General features: G+C 39.1%; 1 protein-coding gene across 3 annotated transcripts in view; it reads left to right on the top strand.

Moving 5' to 3' along the window:
* ATP6V1H (ATPase H+ transporting V1 subunit H) overlaps positions 1-21,928 on the top strand; it is a 128,285-nt gene that overhangs the window by 18,325 nt on the left and 88,032 nt on the right. For 2 of the 3 annotated variants that reach the window (XM_010388010.2, XM_030937536.1), the window contains exons 5-7: positions 7,978-8,091; positions 10,765-10,869; positions 14,314-14,367. In XM_010388010.2, the coding sequence (XP_010386312.1) occupies positions 7,978-8,091; positions 10,765-10,869; positions 14,314-14,367 (273 nt within the window). The remainder of the gene's footprint in view (positions 1-7,977; positions 8,092-10,764; positions 10,870-14,313; positions 14,368-21,928) is intronic. The other variant, XM_010388011.2, reaches the window with a different exon arrangement.

Genomic DNA, 21,928 nt, shown 5'->3' on the forward strand with positions numbered 1-21,928 from the left:
TCTAATTTATAAAATTTGTGAATTATAAATTTATAACATTTTAATTAAAAATTTTTAATTAAAAATTTATAATTATCTGTTTTTGCAAAAGCATAATTTTACTTCTTTTTCAATTCTTATGGGATATAAAACATAATTTTACTTCTTCTTTAATTCTTATGGGTTATAAGAACTTGTCAATTCTTAGTTTTTGAGTGCTATTATTAAGAATAGGTGTTGAGGCTGGGCGTGGTGGCTCAGGCCTGTAATCCCAGCACTTTGGGAGGCCGAGACGGGCGGATCACGAGGTCAGAAGATCAAGACCATCCTGGCTAACACGGTGAAACCCTGTCTCTAATAAAAAATACAAAAAACTAGCTGGGCGAGGTGGCGGGCGCCTGTAGTCCCAGCTACTCGGGAGGCTGAGGCAGGAGAATGGCGTAAACCTGGGAGGCGGAGCTTGCAGTGAGCTGAGATCCGGCCACTGCACTGCAGCCTGGGCGGCAGAGCGAGACTCCGTCTCAAAAACAACAACAACAACAAAATTGGTGTTGAGTTTTGTCAAAGGCTATTATTTTCTGGGTATCTGCATAGATAATTGAGTGACTTTTTTTCCCTCTCCTTAGATATATCAATATGGTGAATTATAGTAATGGATTTTATAATACTGAACCAACCTTGCATTCGAGGTTAAATCTCACTTGGTCATGTGTCTTATTTTCTTGATATGATATTGAATTCTCTTTTCTGTTATTTAGGATTTTTGCCTCAGTGTTCATATGTGTAATTGGTTTATAATTTTATTTTATTTTTTGTTTTCTTCATTTGGTTATGTATCAGCATTATACTTGCTTGATAAAAAGGATTTGGCAGTTTATTTGCTATGCTTTGCAACAATTTATTTAGCATTAGCACTACAAGCTCTAATCTAAGTTTTGGTAAAATTCCCTTGTGAATACATCTGAACTTGTTGTTTTTGGTGGGGTAATTATTTGATAGCTTTCTCTATGTCTTCTACAGAAATTGGTCATTTGAGGCTTTCTATCTCAAATGGTGATAATTTTGATAATCTGTATTTTCTCTGGAAATTATTGTATTGAAACTTTTACATTTATTTTCATAGAAGACTGTAATCTTATTAAATCTTATGCTTCAAATTTTTTTCTCTATTTCCATATTATGTCTCCATGTCATTTCTTAGTTCATTTATTTGTGCTTTCTCCTTTTTTTTTCCTTGATTAATTAGTGTTTCTCCCCCATTTTGTTAATTTTTTTCAGAGTCAGGATTTTCATATTAATTGATCTGTAGTTTTTCTGTTCTCTACCTTAATTTCTGCTTTTGCCTTTATTATATTCTTCCTTTACTCTTTTTTGTTGTTTACTTTGTTCTTTTTCTAGCATTTCAAACTGGGAGTTTTAACTTATTTCAATTCTTCTATTAAGAAGAAATAAATATTGGCCAGGCATGGTGGCTCACGCCTGTAATCCCAGCACTTTGGGAGTCTGAGGTGTGTGGGTCATGAGGTCAAGAGTTTGAGACCAGCCTGGCCAACATGGTGAAACCCCATCTCAACTGAAAATACAAAATTAGCCAGGTGTGGTGGTGCACGCCTAATCCCGGCTACTGGGAGTCTGAGGCAGGAGAATCACTTGAACCTGGGAGGTGGAGATTGCAGTGAGCCGAGATTGTGCCATTGCACTGCTGCCTGAACAAAAAGAGAGAAACTCTAACCCCTCCCCCCCAAAAGAAAAGTATTTAAATATATGCATTTTCCTTTGATTACTGCTTAAAGCATATCCCTTCAGCTCTGATATGTAGTGATTTAGGATTTTCTTAATTCAGTTTCTGTGTTCCCTTTCACAGAGGGTTGTTTAATATTTATATTTTAATTTTCAGGCAGAAATGCTTAAAACATTTTGTTAAAGATTTCAAACTTTATCATGTTTTAAAAACATTTCTACTTTATGGAATTTACTGATACTTTTTTTATTAGTATATGATCAATTTTATAAATGTACCAGGTGTACTTGAGAAGATGTATTCTTTCTTAAGGGGTATAAGTTTGATTTATATTTATCAGATCTACTTTATCGATGATGTTATTATTTAGGATACAGGTTTTCTATACCTTTACTTTTTGTCTACTTTTTTCTTGGTCTGCTTTTTTTTTTGTACTAAGAGTGGTATGTTAAACATCTCCCCCTTATAAATGCATTTTTTACTATTCTAATATCTTTTGTAGTTTTCACTTTATAAAGGTGGATGCTGTATTTGGTGCATATATACACATTAGTGTTGTATTTACAGTGAATTGTGGTGTTTATCATTAAAAGTGTCCCTTTTATCATACTTAATACATTTTGGCTTAAATTATACTTTAATACTGGTATGGCAACTCATGGCTTCTTGTTTCTACTTGTCTGCATATCTTTCTTTGCCTGTCCCTTTTTTAGGTGAATCATTTTGTTCTAGGTAAGTCTTTTGTATACAGTGTAGATTTGGGTCTTGTTTGTGAGTTGAAACTCCTTTTTCTTTTAATAGGTAAATTAAACCATCCACATTTATGAATATTACTAAGAAATTTGATCTCAACTGTCATACTGTGTTATAATTACTGTGTGGATTACTATTTTATTCTTTATTATGTGTTTTGTTTGCATTTGTATTAAACTTTTTTGGCATTTAGGAAGTTTTCTGTGTTCTATTGGTTATCTTTGTATTTATATTCCTTTAATGCTGTTAATCCCCTGTTTTATTCATTTACAATTTCACTTGTCATTTTTAATAGTATTTTTTGATTTGCAACAATCAACGAATTTATTCTACTTTTCCTCTCCTCATTTTTAGTGGCTATTTTTTACTTTATCAGGACATACAACATTTATATATTATTATTCTACCCTTGTTCCCACTTTTGTTTTGTTATATTAAATTTTCACCACTGGGTCTTTTGCCGAAGTTTTCCCAGGGATCTCTTGATTAGATGAAGCTTATCTGCTAGTAGGTTCCTCAAGAATGTTTTATGTTTACAGTAGTCTTTAAATTTTTGCATTAAAATTTTTTCCTGTAATCTTAAAGAGCAGCTTGGCTGACACAGGATCTCTGGTTCATAGTTCTTTGACTTTTGAGTCTGTTCTCTGTTGAACACTGTATAATTTAGTTTTAAATTTTGAGACCATTTTGCTCTTTTCTTTCATTTCTTTCCTGAATTCCATCAGCTATGTTTAAGTTTTCCTTTATTAGGGGCACATTTCTCAGTTTTGGTTTTGAATTTCTGATTCAAGGTGGTATTTTATTTTTCTAGATGTTTGAGGATATTTAATTCAGTTTGCATCGTTATGTTACAGTTTTGTTTTGCAATTTTTTTGGGGGAGAGAAATTTCATCACCTGAGATATTTTGATTTGCATCTTTTGGTTTCTTTTTATAGTAGTTTTGTATCTGTGTGGGGTTCTTTCATCTATTCATATCATGGATTTGGGTGGTTTATAATATTCTCACTCAAGAGTACCGTTTTTTTTTTCTTCTTTTTTTCTTTGATACATGGTCTCACTTTGTTGCCCAGGCTGGAGTTCAGTGGTGCAATCTCAGCAATGATTGCAACCTCCACCTCCCAAGTTTAAGTGATTCTCATGCCTCAGCCTCTAGAGTAGTAGCTGAGATTACAGGCTTGTGCCACTGTGCCCAACTAATTTTTGTATTTTTAGTAGAGGTGGGATTTCGCCATGTGGCCCAGGCTGGTCTCGAAATACTGGCCTCAAGAAATCTCCCTGCCTTGGCTCCCAGAATTCTGGGATTCAGGTGTGAGCCATCGCACCCGGACTCTCTCTCTCTCTTTTTTTTTTGAGATGGAGTCTCGCTTCATTGACCAGACTGGAGCGTAGTCTGGCTCACTATAGCCTCCACCTCCTGGGTTGAAACGAGTCTCCTGCCTCAGCCTCCTGAGTAGCTGGGACTACAGGCGTGCCCCACCTTGCCCAGCTAATTTTGTTGTATTTTTAGTAGAGACGGGGTTTCACCATGTTGGTCAGGGTAGTCTCGAACTCATGACCTCAAGTTATCCACCCGCCTCTGCCTCTCAAAGTGCTGGAATTACAGGCATGAGTTACTGCGCCTGGCCTTTCTCTCTCTCTTTTTTTTTTTTTTTTTCTGGTGAGATGCAGTGTTTGTTTTATTCTCTCTCTCCTCCCCCTTCCTTCCTTTCTTTTCTTTCTTTTTTCTTTCTTTCTTTTTTTTTTTTTTGAGACAGGGTTTTGCTCTTGTCATCCAGGCTGGAGTGCAGTGGCACAATCTCGGCTCACTGCAACCTCTGCCTCCTGGGCTCAAGCGATCCTCCTGCCTCAGCCTCCCGAGTAGTGGGATTACAAGCGTGTGCTACCACGCCTGGCTAATTTTTGTATTTTTAGTAGAGACAGGATTTCATCACATTGGCCAGGCTGAACTCGAACTTCTGACCTCAGGTGATCCGCCCGCCTTGGCCTCCCAAAGTTCTGGGATTACAGGTGTGAACCACCACACCCGGCCTCTTTTGTGTTTTGTGTTTTTTTTTTTTTTTTTTTGAGACAAGCTCTCACTCTGTCACCCAGGCTGGAGTGCAGTGGTGCCATTATAGTGCACTGTAACCTTGAACTCTTGGGCTCAAACAATCCTCCCACCTAAGCCTCTTGAGTAGCTGAACTGCAGGCGCTTACTACCACACCTTGTTAATTAAAAAAATATTTTAGTTGTAGAGATAAGAGTCTCATTATATGCCAAGGCTGGCAGTTTCTTTAATAAATGACTTTCTTTTGGTGGGGGCAGATTGTATGTCCTTGGATTTTTTTTTTTTGGTCTCATTTTGTCTTGCAGAACCCTGAAGTTTCCTCTTTTGTTTCTTTTTCTTTTTGCCACTCAATCTCCTAAAGATACTTTTTCTTCTTTTTCTTTTTTTTTTTTATACTTTATTATCTCTCAAAAATGATGCCTTTCCAAGACTGCTCCCTGCTCCCTGTAGCCTGTGCTCTGGTCTACCAGTAGTCTTTTTCAGTTTCTTCATAGTTAGAGTTTATTTTATTTTATGGTGGTGATTGTAGATCCACCTTAGAACTTTTTCCTTTCTATGCGCATATCCTTCCTTCTACACACATTTTTCAAATGCATCTTATCATCCACAAAAGCTTGTGGTGGAGTATGAGAGATAGCTTTTGCTGGGACTTGGTGTTTCTTTTATTATGGTTAATTACAAATGTGAATTCTCTGTCTTGTTATCCTGAGGGCATGGGTTTTGTGTAGTTTTTTATTTGATCTTTTTTTTTTTTTTTTTTTTTTTGAGACGGAGTCTCGCTCTGTCGCCCAGGCTGGAGTGCAGTGGCCGGATCTCAGCTCACTGCAAGCTCTGCCTCCCGGGTTTACGCCATTCTCTTGCCTCAGCCTCCCGAGTAGCTGGGACTACAGGCGCCCGCCATCTCGCCCGGCTAATTTTTTGTATTTTTTTAGTAGAGACGGGGTTTCACCGTGTTAGCCAGGATGGTCTCGATCTCCTGACCTCGTGATCTGCCCGTCTCGGCCTCCCAAAGTGCTGGGATTACAGGCTTGAGCCACCGCGCCCGGCCTATTTGATCTTTTTGTTAACCTTTATTTATGAAAGATCAGTGGAGAGATTCAGATTTAGGTAACTGGTATTATTCTCATCCACCATTTCAATGTATGTATATGTATGTGTGTATATATATACACACACACTATATACAAATTATATATGTATACAAAGCATATATACACTATGTATATACTATATACACACTATATACAAAGTATATATACACACTGTATACAAAGTATGTATACAAAGCATATATATACTATGTATACAAAGCATATATACACACTGTATACAAAGTATATACTGTATATATACAAAGTATATATACTTTGTATGTATATACAATGTGTGTGTATATATATATGCTTTTTTTTTTTTGAGATAGAGTCTTGCTCTGTTGCTGAGGCTGGAGTGCAGTGGCCTAATCTTGGCTCACTGTAACCTCCACCCACCAGGTTCAAGCGATTCTCCTGCCTCAGCTTCTGAAGTCACTGAGACTACAGGCACATGCTGCCACGCCCGGCTAATTTTTGCATTTTCAGTAGAGATGGGGTTTCATCATGTTGGCCAGGCTGGTCTCGAACTCCTGACCTCAAGTGATCTGCTTGTCTCAGCCTCCTAAAGTGCTGGGACTACAGGTGTGAGCCACTATGCCTGGCCCAATGTATATATTTTTATTTTTTTAATTTTATTTTTGTTTTCTTGAGACAGGGGTTTGCTCTGTCACCCAGGCTAAAGTGCAGTAGTGTGATCACAGCTCACTGCAGCCTCCAACTCCTGGGTTCAAATGATCTTCCCACCTCAGTCTCTTGAGTAGCTGCGACCATAGGCGTGTGCCACCACACCTGGCTAATGTTTTATTTTTTTGTAGAGATGGGGTATCACTATGTTACTCAGGCTAGTCTTGAACTCCTGGGTTCAAGCAGCCCTCCCACTTGGCCTCTCAAAGTGCTGGGATTATAGATGTGAGGTACTGCACCTGGCCCTCATTATAGTTTAGCAATTGATTTTATTTGTAAAATTTTAGTTACATGGAGAAGTTTATATATACCTTTATCATTCAATTCCTTGTGCTATTTATAATAATTTTCTTTTTCTATTTTTAATCCTATCATTTCATCCTTATCACTTCTGAACAAAATGCTTTTCAACAGAATTGCTTATGTTTCCTCACATGCTTAGTTTTTAGCACATGATTTTGAGGATTAAATTGTTTTCTTTGCCTAGATGTCAACAGCAGTTGCTAAGTGTACCTGACCAGAAGGATTTCTTTATCCTTATTCTCTTAAAGATCTGTAACCTGGGTACCTCCACCAATGAAGCAATGATGGCTCATCTGAATTTTGGATTCCTTGATAAAATCATTGTCACAACTCTTGCAAATTGTTATTCTAAACAATAATGACTCATTACCTAAGGAGACAGTAGGCTATTCCTCGAATAGGTAATTATTAGTGTAGACCAATATTAACCAAAAAACAACAACAACAAAAAAAACAAAAAACACTATATTTAAAAATAATTAAATGTTAATCTGAAAATAGGAATTTTTTGTTTATGTGGTTATTTGTGCTTTTAAAAAGTATTAAGACCCACAGATCACCGCTAAAGAACTTAACGTAACCAAATACCACCTGTTCCCCAGTAACCTAGGGAAATAAAATAAATAAATTAATTAATAAAAGTTTAATCAGAAAAAGTATTACTATTGCTGATATGGTGGTGTAGTAAAAGAATTTTGAAAAAGGTATTGCTGTTTAACAACTATATGCACATAATGAACCAGGAAGTGGATCTCAGCCAATGATAGAGAAAATTTAGGTGAGTGGTGAAGTTTTAATGATTGGAACTAAGAATTTTCTGTTACTCAGATCCTATGTCCACTGGTAGCATATGCTGTTTTCTGCTGTCTTTATTTATCCCAAGTTTTCTACCGTGATATGCTAAGAAGTAACTTGAACATTTGAGATTAATTTAATTCTCTATTTCCCTTGCCTATTTGTTAGTAGTTCAAGGTGTATCTAGACCTAATTTGTGCTCTTCCTGCTGCCTTTCCGATTTTGATTTCCCTCGTGTGGCAGCCAGGTGCTCACACTTGGGTGTTGGTGGTGGGTGTAGACCTGCTACATTGGGAGTAACAGGTCAGAGGTGCAGGCCGAGAAGTGTAACTTGTAGTCTTACACTTTGTGATTTAAAATAATCATAATCATTAAAGGTGATTTTTTTAGTAAAATATCTGTCCCTACTACCATCGCTACCCCTTGCCCCGTAGTAATAATGACAGGCAAATCACACATACACACACACTGAAAAAAGAAAGAACACAGACTGATGGGAGGTTGAGAAGTGGTGCACAATTATTACGTTCTTTAGCAAAATGTGTTCTGATTGGTGATACCATTTCTTTTCTTTTTTAGGAAAATCATCAGCGTGTTAGCATTTTCTTTGACTACGCGAGACGTAGCAAGAACACTGCGTGGCCCTACTTTCTGCCAATGTTGAATCGCCAGGATCCCTTTACTGTTTATATGGTAAATTTTGAATTGATTGGATTCTTTTTTAAAAATTTTTTTAAGGAGAGAGGGTCTCACTATGTTGCCGAGGCTGGTCTTAAACTTTAGGGCTCAAGCAATCCACCTGCCTTGGCCTCCTAAAGTGCTGGGATTACAGGTGTGAGCCACTGCCCCCAACTGGATTTTTTTTTTTTTTTTAATACAAAGAAGAAAGGTTTTTATTTAAAAAATTTTGTTTAAAATTGACAGAATTGTGATTACATTCTCATTTAGGTAAGAAAGAAACCTGGGCCTTTTATGACATAGTAACCTGTCCGTTCCCGTAGGAGTAACTACTGTGCCCTTTATAACATAGTAACCTGTCCGTTCCCATAGGAGTAACTACTGTGACATTAGCTTTCCGTATTGGTGTTCAGTTGAGAAAGGACATTGGGAGTTGGAAGGAGATAGGGTTGCTCTGACGCAGTTAAGGTTTTGTGGACTACAAGGAGTGCATCAAAGCCTGTGGAGAATTCTCACATGTGTAGTGTTTGTAGTGGGGTTAACCACATTTTACTATATAGAAATTAAATTTTACTTTGAAGCAGCTACTGTGTTTCATTTTTATTTTAAGTAATTACTTGATTGCTTTTCAATATCTTAAATGCACTCTTGTTTTTTTTTTTTTTTTGAGGCGGAGTCTCACTGTGTTGCCAGAGTGAAGTGCAGTTGCGCGATCTCGGCTCACTGCAACCTCCGTCTCCCAGGTTTAAGCGATTCTTCTGCCTCAGCCTCCCCAGTGGCTGGGATTACAGGCATGCACCACCATGCCCAGCTAATTTTTGTATCTTTAGTAGAGACGGGGTTTCACTATGTTGGCCAGGCTGGTCTTGAACTCCTGACCTTGTGATCCGTCTGCCTTAGCCTCCTAGAATGCTGGGATTACAGGCGTGAGCCGCCACACCCAGCCTACACTCCTGTTTTAAACGTAGGCTATGTTTGGAAGCCCTAGTACTGAAGAATCTTTCATGGAGTCTGAAAGCAGGGTTGAGAGAATAAACCTTTGTACAAACAGGCGTTCTCTATTTCCACTGGGGAGTGGGCTACGGGCTGGGGATGGCAGGAGCTGTTGGGGGGCATGTAGCCCCAGAGGCTGCTTGTTTCAGTAGATGTTTTTAAAAGTTTTCAAATCAGGGGCCACTGGCAGTGAAACATTTTTGAGCTCGTATGTTGTCTCGCTCCCTCCCTCCCTCCTTCCACATGTATATGTATTCATATGGTATAGTTATATATTGTATTCATATAGTATATTTATATATTGTGGACATTATGAAATATCTAGAAAAAGAAATTAAGGAGGACTGATGAAATACACTGTATTTTAAAGAATACTTTTTTAAAAGCCAGTAATATATTTCCCTCTTTAAAATTGTAGAGGCTTGTTGTCTTCACTGTTTGATTTAAATGTCCTCCTAATGGTATAACGACAAAACTGACAAATACATTAAACAAATATACACTTAGGGAATGGTTCATTGTTACTGTGCGGCCAAATCCATGTTAACTTCTTGATGATTTCATTTACTTTTGGCCAATCTTTGACATTCTGAGGGAGACTCCCATTGGTTTACCATGTGCTGATAAAGAGCTTATACTAGCTTATGCTCTTGTTCCTTTGTCTTGTGCATGCACTGCTGATGATATTTTCAATCCTTGGCCTCCTAACAGTAATCCTTTTAAGTCAATTGTCTATTTTGTGACAGTAAGATGAGTTTAAACTAGATAATTTATTTATAAATTCATTTAGCTGGGCATGTGAAAACCTCAGCATGTCACAACTCAGTGAGCAAGTAAAGGTACCCCTGTTAGTCCCTATGTTGTGGAATTCCAAATACACCAGAACACTTAAGTGTCTGACATTCTGACCTTGGAAGTTCACCTGTCAGTCTGGTTTGCTGTATTCAAATGTAAAAACAGACGTGAGTCTACCAGCATGGGAAATTATTTTGAGGTTAGCTAGTGTAGCCTTTCATTCTCTACTGGGATGAATTATTGCTGAATGATTTGGAGTTTTAAGACAGTGATTTGCTCTCAGTTCTGATAGAATATTTATTAAATTGGTTTGTGTATGGAGAACTAGTACTTTATATTGCCTATTTAAAAAATGGTTAGTTTTATAGCTTGAAGAAAATGGAGAAATCTTTGAGGAGAAAGGACATTTGTTTATGTTGGGAGAGATGACTAATACCTATGATATATATTATCCTAAGAAATGGATTTTTAAGTGTTAGAACTCCCAAGTGGCTTGGAATGAGTGTCGGAGAGGCTGGCAGTTTGTTGTAGAGATTGTTTAGATTTCTGGCAAGTGGTTTGGTGACAGTCTGCTTCTAAGACAGATTTTTGTGTTCTGTTTTTTGCTGGTCATATAATGAATTCCAATCTTACTTTTGAAACCCAAAATAATACAGGGAGTGTCAAGAAATTCCTAAGACCCAGCTAATTTGGGTTCACTTTGATGGAAATATTTAAAAATGTATTTTTAATGTTTGTTTCAAAATATATTTTAAAAAATGAAATATAAGCTATTATTTTTAGAGTGCTTGAGTGTTAAGAAATTGTGTAGCAAAATTGTTACAAATCCTTTTTTTAAGGTATATGATGTGATTTTTAGAATTAATGTTGCGTTCAAATGGATTTCTTATTTGTTTTCAGGCAGCAAGAATTATTGCCAAGTTAGCAGCTTGGGGAAAAGAATTGATGGAAGGCAGTGACTTAAATTACTATTTCAATTGGATAAAAACTCAGCTGAGTTCACAGGTAAAAGAAATTTTTTTAAAGTACCTTTGAAGAGAATTTAACATCCATGTTCTTTTAAGCTATTTATAGTAAATATGTTAAATTACAAAAATGTTTTATTAAAATAATGCCATTTTGAACTTGACAAGTAAACCAAACTACTGTCAGATATGGGTAGTGTGCTTTGCTTTTTCTTTCTTTGACTGGCTTCATTTCAATCCTTTCTGTCTTTTCTGCCACTTGGGGTTTCTTATTCATGCTTTTCAGGGGTCAGGGAGTACCTTTCTTCTAGGTGGCTGCCAAGATGATACAGGCTGGAGAATTGAAAGGACCCACACAGCTCCAAAGAGCACGTGCGTGTGAGGCTTCGATAAAGGAAAAGAAACGGTACAGCAGGAGAGAGCATGCCTCGGGCCGAGAGATTTCCAGGCGCAGCTTCCTCGGCTGCCCCAGGATTGTGAACCACCAAGATTTGTGCGGGAAATCTTGGTTTTGGGAGAGCTCTCTGAAAGTTTCGAGTGAGATCTTTTATGCCCTTTTGGTTACATAACCAGGCTAAGCTGTCTAACCAATTACACTAATAAACAAACTGGTCCTGGGTGCCACTAGGGGCATTTCAAACTGCAAACAGCATGTTCTAGATCTTTATTAGCTAACCTGCTTGTCCTTGTCTGGCCGAGTCCCTCCCATGCTTCCAGCTCCCCCTGGGTGAGCCTGGAGCTGTCCGGTCCAGCTGCAAGAGGACACTGTCCCATACAGTGGCTCATTCTCACAATTTCTCAGTTTCAGGGTGGGATTAGTTAGGCCTAAAGAACAACTTGAAGCATGCCTACTGGTCATCTTGGTTGCTTGCAGGCCTTTCTAGCTCTATGTCTTCGTGGAGGAAAATAGCCTGCAGGTGTGATGGCTTGGAAAATGACAAGTTTTCTGTTTTGTCTTCATGTTTCCTCAGGACAGGGCAAAAGGTAGGACACAAATGATGGTTCTGTGGAATGATAGTTTCAGGCTTACAGGGATAAAGTGTAGTAGATATGAAGAGGTGTGGTGTTTGATACTCAGAAGAGGAGAGAACTGAAGGTGGACAGGGGAGGAGGATTCTGGAGATGAAAAGGTAGAAGGGAATGAGATTTTGATGTGAGGGTGACCTAGAGGAGGAATGGGACCAGCAGAAACAATATTGGTAGGTTGTTAGATTACAAATAAATGTCTATTCAAAATTTTTTGAAAGTTGCCATTTAGATTTCAGGTGACTTTATTAACAGATTTTAGTTTGAGGCATAAGAAAGACACCATATTTTGCTTAGATTTACTTTTTGTCTTGTTGCCTGCCTTTTTTAGGGGAGCCTAATTGCCATTTATATTTGGATAGAGATATTTTAGAGTTTCTTGATCAAAATCTTTTTTATGTTAATAACATCAATTTTACTGGTTTGGGGCTTGGTTTTAAAAAGTGTTTTTACAAGAGTCAACATTTTATTGAGTTTGTGAGGTATTTAAAAAACAAGCTATTTAAAACATGTAAGAAACAAGCTTCTGAAAGAGATTTAAAATTTCTAAATGTATCATATCGTTTGGGATCAGAATGTTAGTTAAATAGGATACATCTCTCCCTTTTTTCCTCTTTGAAATGATCTCTCCCCTTTAATAAACTTAATTCCAGGCCTGGTGTCGTGGCTTATGCCTATAATCCTAGCGCTTTGGGAGGCTGAGGCACGCCAATTGCTCGAGCCCAGGAGTTTGAGACCAGCCGGGGCAACATGGCAAAACCCTGTCTTTACGGAAAATAGAAAAATTAGCTGAGTGTGGTGGTGCACACCTGTAGTTCCAGCTACTCAGCAGGCTGAGGCAGTAGGATCACTTGAGCCTGAGGAGGTTGAGGCTGTAGTGAGCTGTGATCGCGCCACTGCACTCCACCCTGAGTGACAGTATGAGACTCTTGTCTCAAAAAAAAAAAAAAAAAAAAAAAAAAAAACGACAACAAAAAAATATCCCCAGAAAAACAAAACTTTATTCTGGGGTAATGTTAGCTTTCAGGTATAGTGGTAATAAGGCTCTGTAGCTGAATTCATAAAATGAAAATTGGTAGGGAAGAATGGATGCTGTGGCATGCTGCTAGCTTTTTGGGCACTTTTACCTTAGACTTTTCCTCCTAGGAATAACATATACGTTGTGCCTCTCAGGTGACTGTCACTTCTGGAATGATTGACCATGCTTGTGACGATGTCCAATAACTGGGTGGAATATTTCTCTCATCACTAGTGGAAGTAAATATTTCAATGTCTAGAATAGTTTTCATTAGAATTGAGCTTTTTATAGATACATGCTCTTCAAGAATTTTCTGCATCTTTTTAGTGCACTCTTTTTATCACAGAGTCTTTGGCTTTAAGTTGTGGACTTTAAGTTGTGCAATGCCTCTGCTTTGTGGGTCCTTCTGCAGGGGACTTCTTCAGGGTACCCAGGCTTAGCCTGGCCTTGCTTCTTAGTCTGGCTACTGCTTCTGCTTGGCTCTCATTGCACTGTCCCTCTTGCTATGGGCAGGTACTTCTTCATAGCCTTCTATCATGATTAAAATCTAGACTCTTCGTTTTAACAAGTAACAATTATTTCTGATATTACTTGCTACTTTTCTCAGTTGTCATGCGATAGTGCTACGTCTGGAGTGTCTCTTTTTTTTCTATCACAAGTGTTTTTCTCTCTCACAAAAAGTACCACAATTTCATGATTCTAATAGAAATAAACTTTCAAAAGTCCAAGTTAGTTGCAAGTTTAGATGTTTTGTTCTTTGATCTTATAGTGGCCTTTGAAGCCTTTTTGGGTAGTTTGGAGTGTTGCACTTGGGTTGTGGGGACTCATGCCTGCACTTCGTAGATAGTAGTTATTGAATAAATACAAAATTTCCTTTCAGAAATTCATTATTGCTTTTCTCTTGCACTTTCAGCCTCTGACTTTCTTTAAATTTTCTTTGGTCATTTCTGTATGACATTTGAGATTTTGATTGGTCATTATAATTTGTTAGCTTTGCTGTGGATAACCAAGTCGCATATTATACCTTCCTGACATCAGGCACCTGTTTTTGAAAGCTTTGCTACAGAATATAGTGTGGATAGTTCAATTTAAGGCAGTCATCTTACTGGAAAAACAATTCAGTAAGTAAATCTTAAGACTTGGAAATTTACACTGGCTTTACCCATGAAATTTACCTGGAGCTTAGTAGTCAGTTTATTACTGTTCCATTTTTAGCTATTTACTGATTAATATATTATCTGGAAGAGCGTAACGATATTTAGAACATTTTATGTCATCCCCTTGCTTTTCATTGAGTAGGACTAGGAATAAAATTATGGGGGAAAAATTATTACATAGAATTAGGGGAAAAATTTGCTTAGCTCCCTTTTGTAAGCTGATACATTAGGATAAAATCAAAACGAAACAAAACTAAATAATGAGTTATTTATTTCGTAATAGAAACTGCGTGGTAGCGGTGTTGCTGTTGAAACAGGAACAGTCTCTTCAAGTGATGTAAGTATATTCCTTCACTGGCCTCCTAAACATCCCCAGAATAAATTATTTTGAGTCATTATACACTTAAAATTTTGAAGGTGTTTACTAGTTCCCCAACTATAAATCCATGGTCACCTCCAGTTAGGTTAATTGTGATATAAACTATATATAAATATTGATAGTCTATGAGGATCATCTTTTCTGTGGTAGTCATAAGACTTGTTCTTCCCTGTTGCTCTTTTTTCCAGGTGACTTTTGTTTCAGACCTGAGAATCAAAGCAAAAATATGAATTCAGAAGCACAACTGGAGCAAATAATCATAAAATTTTCCTTTAAACTTCAATTATCTGATTAAACTGTCTAATATCTGTCTAATCAACAGGTGAACAAAAGCATCAAACATTTGAAAGAAATTTGGTTACATTTATTTATTTATTTATTTATTTTTTGAGGCAGAGTCTAGCTCTGTCCTCCAGGCTGGAGTGCAGTGGCACAATCTCAGCTCATTGCAACCTCTGCCTCCTGGGTTCAAGTGATTCTCCTGCCTCAGCCTCCCGAGTGGCTGGGATTACAGGCATGCACCACCACGTCTGGCTAATTTTTGTATTTTTAGTAGAGATGGCCAGGCTGGTCTTGAACTCCTGGCCTCAAGTAATCTGCCTGCCTTGGTCTCCCAAGGTGCTGGGATTACAGGTGTGAGCCACCGCACCTGGCCAAGAAATTCAGTTCCTTGATGGCACTGAAACTGACTGTTGTACTGTGAAGCTCAAGGCTTTATGTGGAGCTACATGGTAGCCAGCCCCTTGCTCTACTTTCTTTTTTGACTAATCTCTTTCCACATTTTTTTTTTTTTTTTGAGATGGAATGTCACTCTCACCAGGCTGGAATGCAGTGGTGTGATCTCAGCTCACTGCAACCTCCGCCTCCCAGGTTCAAGTAATTCTCCTACCTCAGCCTCCTGAATAGCTGGGACTACAGGCGCCCGCCACCACACCCAGCAAATTTTTGTGTTTTTAGTAGAGACAAGATTTCACTATGTTGGCCAGAATGATCTCAATCTCTTGACCTCATGATCTGCCCGCCTTGGCCTCCCAAAGTGCTGGGATTACAGGCAGGAGCCACCACACCAGGCCTTCTTTCCACATTTTTGTAGAGCCAAAAGGTTAAAGGTTAAAACTAATTATGGCTCTCCAAGTTCCTTTCTTGGCTAAAGTTACGTTTGCCGTTTGGGAATGGCTTAACTTTGCTGTGCTGTAGGAATAGCTCAGGAATTGGAAGTAATTTTGGACAAATTAACAATGTTCATGATGAGAGCTAGTTAATAGAAAGACAGGGAAAATGGAGACAGAAACAGAAGTGTGTCTAGCTTCGTTTGCTAAAAGTATCTCTAGGAAACTAGGAAGCATCTTTAGAGGGTAGTTTCTGTAATCTGCCTGTAATAGACCCAAGTGAAGCTCTGTAGGAGCCATTTAATATCCCTATTGGTTACTGGTACTTCCATAATCTGAATGAATGTCACGGGTATGTATGTTCCAAGACCATAGATGGCAGCAAAATCCATTTTGAAGCTAGGCTTCTCTTGGAGCGTGGGTTGAAGTGTTTGATGACTCTCATGTTAGGCCAGAAAATGGCTATTAGCCTTCTGAAGTGGAATCAGAACAAGGTATGGAACTAGATGCGTGATCTTGGGGCCATGCTGGACTGAGGAAATTGTGGGTAAGACTTGTTTCTCAGTCAGAAACAGATGTTTACATTGAGAATCTTTATTTTGCTTAAATTGGGAATCTTTATTTCATGTGACTTGAATTTCTACCGGCTTGAAAAATTATTTAGCTTATTTTAGACATATAAACTTATTTAAGTGATTGTCAAAGCATTTTAAGTTATTAAAAGCTTAAATAAGGAAATGCAAACTCTGCTGACATAATATCCTTATTTTGCTGCTTTCTGTGCAATGTATTAGAAAAAAAAAATTGAGTTGGCAGTGTATTGGTCTAAGTGGTTTACCTGGTAGATTCATATATATCCTAAATGGAATTCACATCAGGAGTGATTGTGAGTTAGGAAAAGATGGCCTTTGGTTTCCTACCTTCTTCCCTTTAGTGACTCTCAACCCTGAACATATTTTTGGACTCCTCCTGAAGTTCTTACTTTTTTAGATGGCTGTCTACTTGAAAAGCAGACCTCCATGTGTTGAGAGTAGGGTGTCAGCCCTTCCTTTGATTCTTGTATTTCCATAGGGAAATCTTAATCTAGCAGCTAATATTCATTGAGCACTTACTATGTGCCTGGCACTGACTCATTTTACATTTACATCTCCTTGAATATTTACACTCCCTGTTCAATGTAAGTCATATCATTAGCCACATTTTATGGATGAGTAGTGAGACCAAACAGAAAAACATACCAACATGCCCGAGGTTACACAGAGACTGAAGAAATGGATTGCTTAGGGAATTACTTGTGAGGCAACTGAGTTGGAATTGCATCTTTAGGCATTGCTTAAGTCACATTGCCCACTCAGACTTTTTAAGGTATCAGTATCATATATTTAAATCGTATCTTTTCAGAGTGGAGAAAAGCAGTTTGGTAAACTGCATTACAAATTATTGCCACTTGATGTCAGTATAAAACAAGTTTTACACTGCAAAATGTGAAATAAACATGATTCAACAGTCTTACCTTTTCGAAATGACCTCAGAAGCATCATTTTAAGTTGAGTGGATCATTAAAAACATTTTTTTTTTGAGATAGAGTCTCACTATGTCACCAGGTTAGAGTGCAGTGGCGCGATCTCAGCTCACTGCAACTTCTGCCTCCCAGGCTTAAGCGATCCTCCCACCTCAGCCCAACCACCACCGCCAACCCCTGACCCCGTCCCGCCAGTAGCTGGGACTACAAGCACGAGCCACCATGCCCCGCCAATTTTTTTTTGTATTTGGTAGAGACAAGGTCTCACTATGTTGTCTAGGCTGGTCTTGAACTCCTGAGCTCAGGCAATCTACCTGCCTTGGCCTTCCAAAGTGTTGGGATTATAGGCGTGAGCTAGTGTGCCCAGTGAAACATTTTTATTTAAATGACATTAGATAAGTGGAATTTCCTTAAAGTCTATTATTTGTCTTCTCCTAATTGTGAAAATAGACATTAGATTATATGTACTTACTGTAGACTGATTCTTAAACGTGAATTGTAAGTCTTTTCTTCTGAGGAAGGCAGGACAGCGTGGAAGTGGATTGTTGTACTGATGCCCTGATGAAAGAATACTGTGACTCTGTAGCAGGATGAGCCACAGACAAAACTCCTCAGACACCGAGTTAAAGAAGGAAGGGGTTTATTTGGGCGGGGGCATTGGCAAGACTTCTGTCTCAAGAGCTGAGCTCCTCAAGTGAGCAATTCCTGTCCCTTTTAAGGGCTCACAACTCTAAGGGGGTGCATGTGAGAGGGTCGTGACTGATTGAGCAAGCAGGCGGTACGTGACGGGGGGCTGCATGTACCGGTAATTAGATCGGAACAAAACAAGATAGGGATTTTCACAGTGCATTTCTATACAGTGTCTGTAATCTACAGGTAACAGAACCAATAGGTCAGGGATCCATCTTTAACTACCAGGCCCAGGGTGTGGCACCAGGCTGTCTGCCTGTGGATTTCATTTATGCCTTTTAGTTTTTACTTCTTCTTTCTTTGGAGGCAGAAATTGGGCATAAGATGATATGAGGGGTGGTCTCCTCCGTTATTCCCCCCTTTTGAGACTCTCACTCATTTTATTAGTGGGAGTTCTCACTTTCATTTTCACTACCCATGTCTTCTTGCAAAACAGATCAATAGTGATTCATACAGCACACTTGTGCATTATGGTGAACTAAGGTAACAATGAAGTTTTTTATCATTCGAAGAAGTACAGGTAGCAAACAAGAGAGCAGTAAGTAGGTTCTTATTACTATTACAACTCTTATTATAAGATTTTAAAATCCTCCTAGCTCTGGGAGCCATTTTCTAAACATGACCCTAGGATCAAATCTATGCCACACTTGGATGGGCATGTGTGCCAGTTTTGTCATATCTCTAACCATGTCTTCAACTGCTTGCACTTGATTATCTATGTGTAGGCACCAATTAGTAAGGTTAAATTTCCTACAGACCTCTCCTTCAGCTGCTAGCAAGTAGTCGAGAGCTAATCTATTTTGATAGCATTTCTCATCTGAGTTTCTTGCCGGGCCAGAATAGTCAAGACTCTGCCCGTTTTATTAGTGGTTATTTCTAAGACAGCTTGTAATTGTGTGATTCGGTTGATCATGTAAATGGGGGTCCGGTATCCCCACGAGCCATCTTGTGCCCGTGTAGCAGGCCCATAATATTGTATGATTCTCTCAGGGGGCCATTTATCATTTTTTCAAATTCTTATAGCTATGTTCTCTTTTCGCGGGACGCATAGATGGGGAAGCCCAGGAGTTCGCCTGTTTTTATGGGCAGTAGGAAGAAAGATGGTTTAATAGTGCCAATAACACAACTACCTGCCCACTGATCAGGTAATTTGGCATAAGCTGTATGCCCATATATCCAGTATAATCCAGTGGGGACTGTCCAGTCCCAGTGGGACTCCGGGTGGGTTCACACAGTTTGCAACTTTGGGAATTTACTAAATGGATTTCTTTCTGTGTGATTTGAACTCCACCAAGTAACTGTTTCTGTGGTACCGTTACACAGTTTCTGTCTCAGACAACTAAGTCGTCCTACGGGGGAGTGAATTCTTTCCCTTTTCTAGCTATGGAATATTGTCCAATAATTGAGGCTTTTAGGACCCAGAAATTATCAGGGTAATTCTTTTGAGCTGGGAATTCATCAGGTACTGGGTCTGTAGGTACTAATTCTCAGGCTTCCTATGGCCACTGATCTCTTATTACAGTTCCTCCACGTATATAACATGGAGTGACATTGAGAGACTGGGCTACATGCTCGGCTAATTGCAAAAACAAATTTTCGTTTTTCCTGGAATTTTTGGTACTGGCACATTTAGTTCATCATAGAAAGTTTGAAACACTGGTTCAGGAGAGCATTTGTGAACTTCTCCTCGAACCAAGATGTTTACTCGATCCAGTCCGGCCCCATTGATTCCTAAGGTCACACACTCCCCTTTTTTCCAGCGAGGATCAAGGGGATTGGTTATTACTAGCTCTAAGGGGTTACATTGTCCCTTAGGAAAGGAAAGGCCATTTTTTCCTTTCTGAAGGTGGACTGGATCCTTTTCATCTTTTTTTTTTTTTTAATCCAAGTGGCCTAAATGACACAAGACCAGTATTTACATTTATTTCCACACAGTCCTAATTTATGACAGATGTGCTTATTTTCTGCCATATAGCCTCTTTTCTAATTAAGAGAACCACACCTTATTCCTCACTTATTGCTGTTAATGATAGCACAGGCATCAAATTTTAAGGTGACTTGTTTGGGCACCCTTTTTTCTTCTGTTTTGGCTAACACTTTACTTGTATCATTTGTGAGCTCCTACCAGTCTTCAGTTCTTAATCTTATTTCAAAAACTGTGGTCCTGGGAGGCTCAGATGGGTCATAACACACATCAGGTTGGTTATTTCCTGGGCTACATACCTTGTATAGAATAACATTATGTAAACAAGTTACTTTTAGAGTTCCAGTACACTTACAATAACTGTAAAATGGTAGGACCATAGCAACCTTTTGTCCTACCTCAGTGACTTGATGTATACACTGGAAATAGCCCTCAATCTGAGGAAGGTCAGTTGAAGTCCTTACTGTACAAGTCCAAATTTTAAGGAAAATGAGTCCCGCGATGAGTTTCCTTGTGCTTCGGCCGTGCGTGGACCAGTCAGCTTCCGGGTGTGACCGGAGCAGGGCTTGTCATCTGCAGAGTCACTTTGCAGGGGTTGGCGAAGCTGCTCCCATCCATGTTACCACTTTCAGTCTACTCATATTCAAGGATGGTCTCGGAGGTTGGGCCTGCTAGAATAAACTGAGTCCAACACCTCTACACAGTTAGGTTCAACTGGGCTCTCTGATACTGGGAGTAAGGTGGTGGGGTTTAGGGTGTTGCAAACTTCACTGGTTATGTGGAGATTTTCACATAGCAAGGTTTGGTACTTGGTTAATCTAGCATTTGTTAACCAATGATGTCCTTTGGTATTTATTAAAGTTACCACAGCATGGGGGACCTTTATATTCAGGTTTTACCTAAGGGTTAGTTTATCTGCTTCTTGTGCTGACAGGACCTTTGCTGCTAGGGCCCTTAGACCTGGGAGCCAGCCTTTGGAAACCTTGTCTAGTTGTTTTGAGAGATAGGCCACTGGCCTTGGCCAGGGCCCCACAGTTTGGGTTAAAACTCCAACTGCCATTTTTTCTCTTTCTGACGCATAGAGTGTAAAGAGTTTTGTCAGATCAGGTAGCCTCAGGGCTGGGGCCAACATGAGTTTTTCTTTTAACTCATGAAAAGCTCATTGCTGTTGGTTGTAATAGATGTAGTTTGTCTAATCTACATTTTTATTAACTGTCACCTACTAAAATATTGACTCAAATCCTGCAGCTGTTTGGGTTCAAACTTTAAATTATTCTGGTATTCCTCGTGGGACTCCAATTGCATCTAAATAAACATGAGAGTTGAAGGACCCATAAGGGGCTTCTCTCGCTTTACGATGTCTTATTTTTTTCCTTCTGGTTGATGAAATGCCAGGGTGAAAGGGATAGCCAATTGGACTAAAGCACAAGTGCCACTCCAGTTATTCAGCAGAGTGCCAAGTAAAGGTCCACCACAATACCACCACACATCCGCTCGGGGATGAACAAGGGCTGACTGATTGATAAGCTCTTGAAAATTCTTAAGCTCACTGTATCCTTTCAGGTCTCCAAGGAATGCTGTTTCCTCCCTGTCGTGAGAGACACGAAGTGAACTTAGTGTTGAGAGACGGAAGCTGGATGGCCCTCGGGGGCTGAACCACAGGGTGCTGGACTTTGGGATATAGCAGAGAGAGCTTGGCATGACTTATTACTGCAGGCTGTAGAATCCTGCAAAAGAGCTACCATGCAGCCTACGCCTGGTCGACTGGAAGACCACCTTAGTGGAAAGGGGACAGTCTGGGCCTCTGGCCTGCCATGTGCCCCAGCATAACAATTGCTTTTGTTTAACGTGCAGATGGAATATTTGATCCATTTTAACCAGGCATTTGCATCTTGGTATCCTGTCTTAATTGCTAAAGTTTGTTTTAAGTCTTTAACTTCTATGATCCTCTAGTAAAATGAATGTATGGTTTTAGGGAAATTACAAAAATTGGTTGGGGCAGGCCATCCTTGCTCTTTAGTGGTCCACAGAATGTTGGACCAACTATGGCATGAAAGCTCTACATCGGGGGGTTGGGGGGGCAACACTCTTGGTTGGCTCTGGGGTCTTCATCAAAATCTCCCCGGATTAAATGGTCCTAGTTTACTAATGTCTAGTCTGAGGAGAGTCAGGAGGGACAGAAGTACTTTTCTGAAGTAGAAAGCTATCTTTGACTTGGCAAGTCCTCACAGGGTATAACAAAGCAAGCATTAAATGCAATAGTTTGAGGTGAAA

The sequence above is a fragment of the Rhinopithecus roxellana genome, chromosome 9 (genome assembly GCF_007565055.1).
Source record: "Rhinopithecus roxellana isolate Shanxi Qingling chromosome 9, ASM756505v1, whole genome shotgun sequence".
Taxonomy (NCBI): domain Eukaryota; kingdom Metazoa; phylum Chordata; class Mammalia; order Primates; family Cercopithecidae; genus Rhinopithecus; species Rhinopithecus roxellana.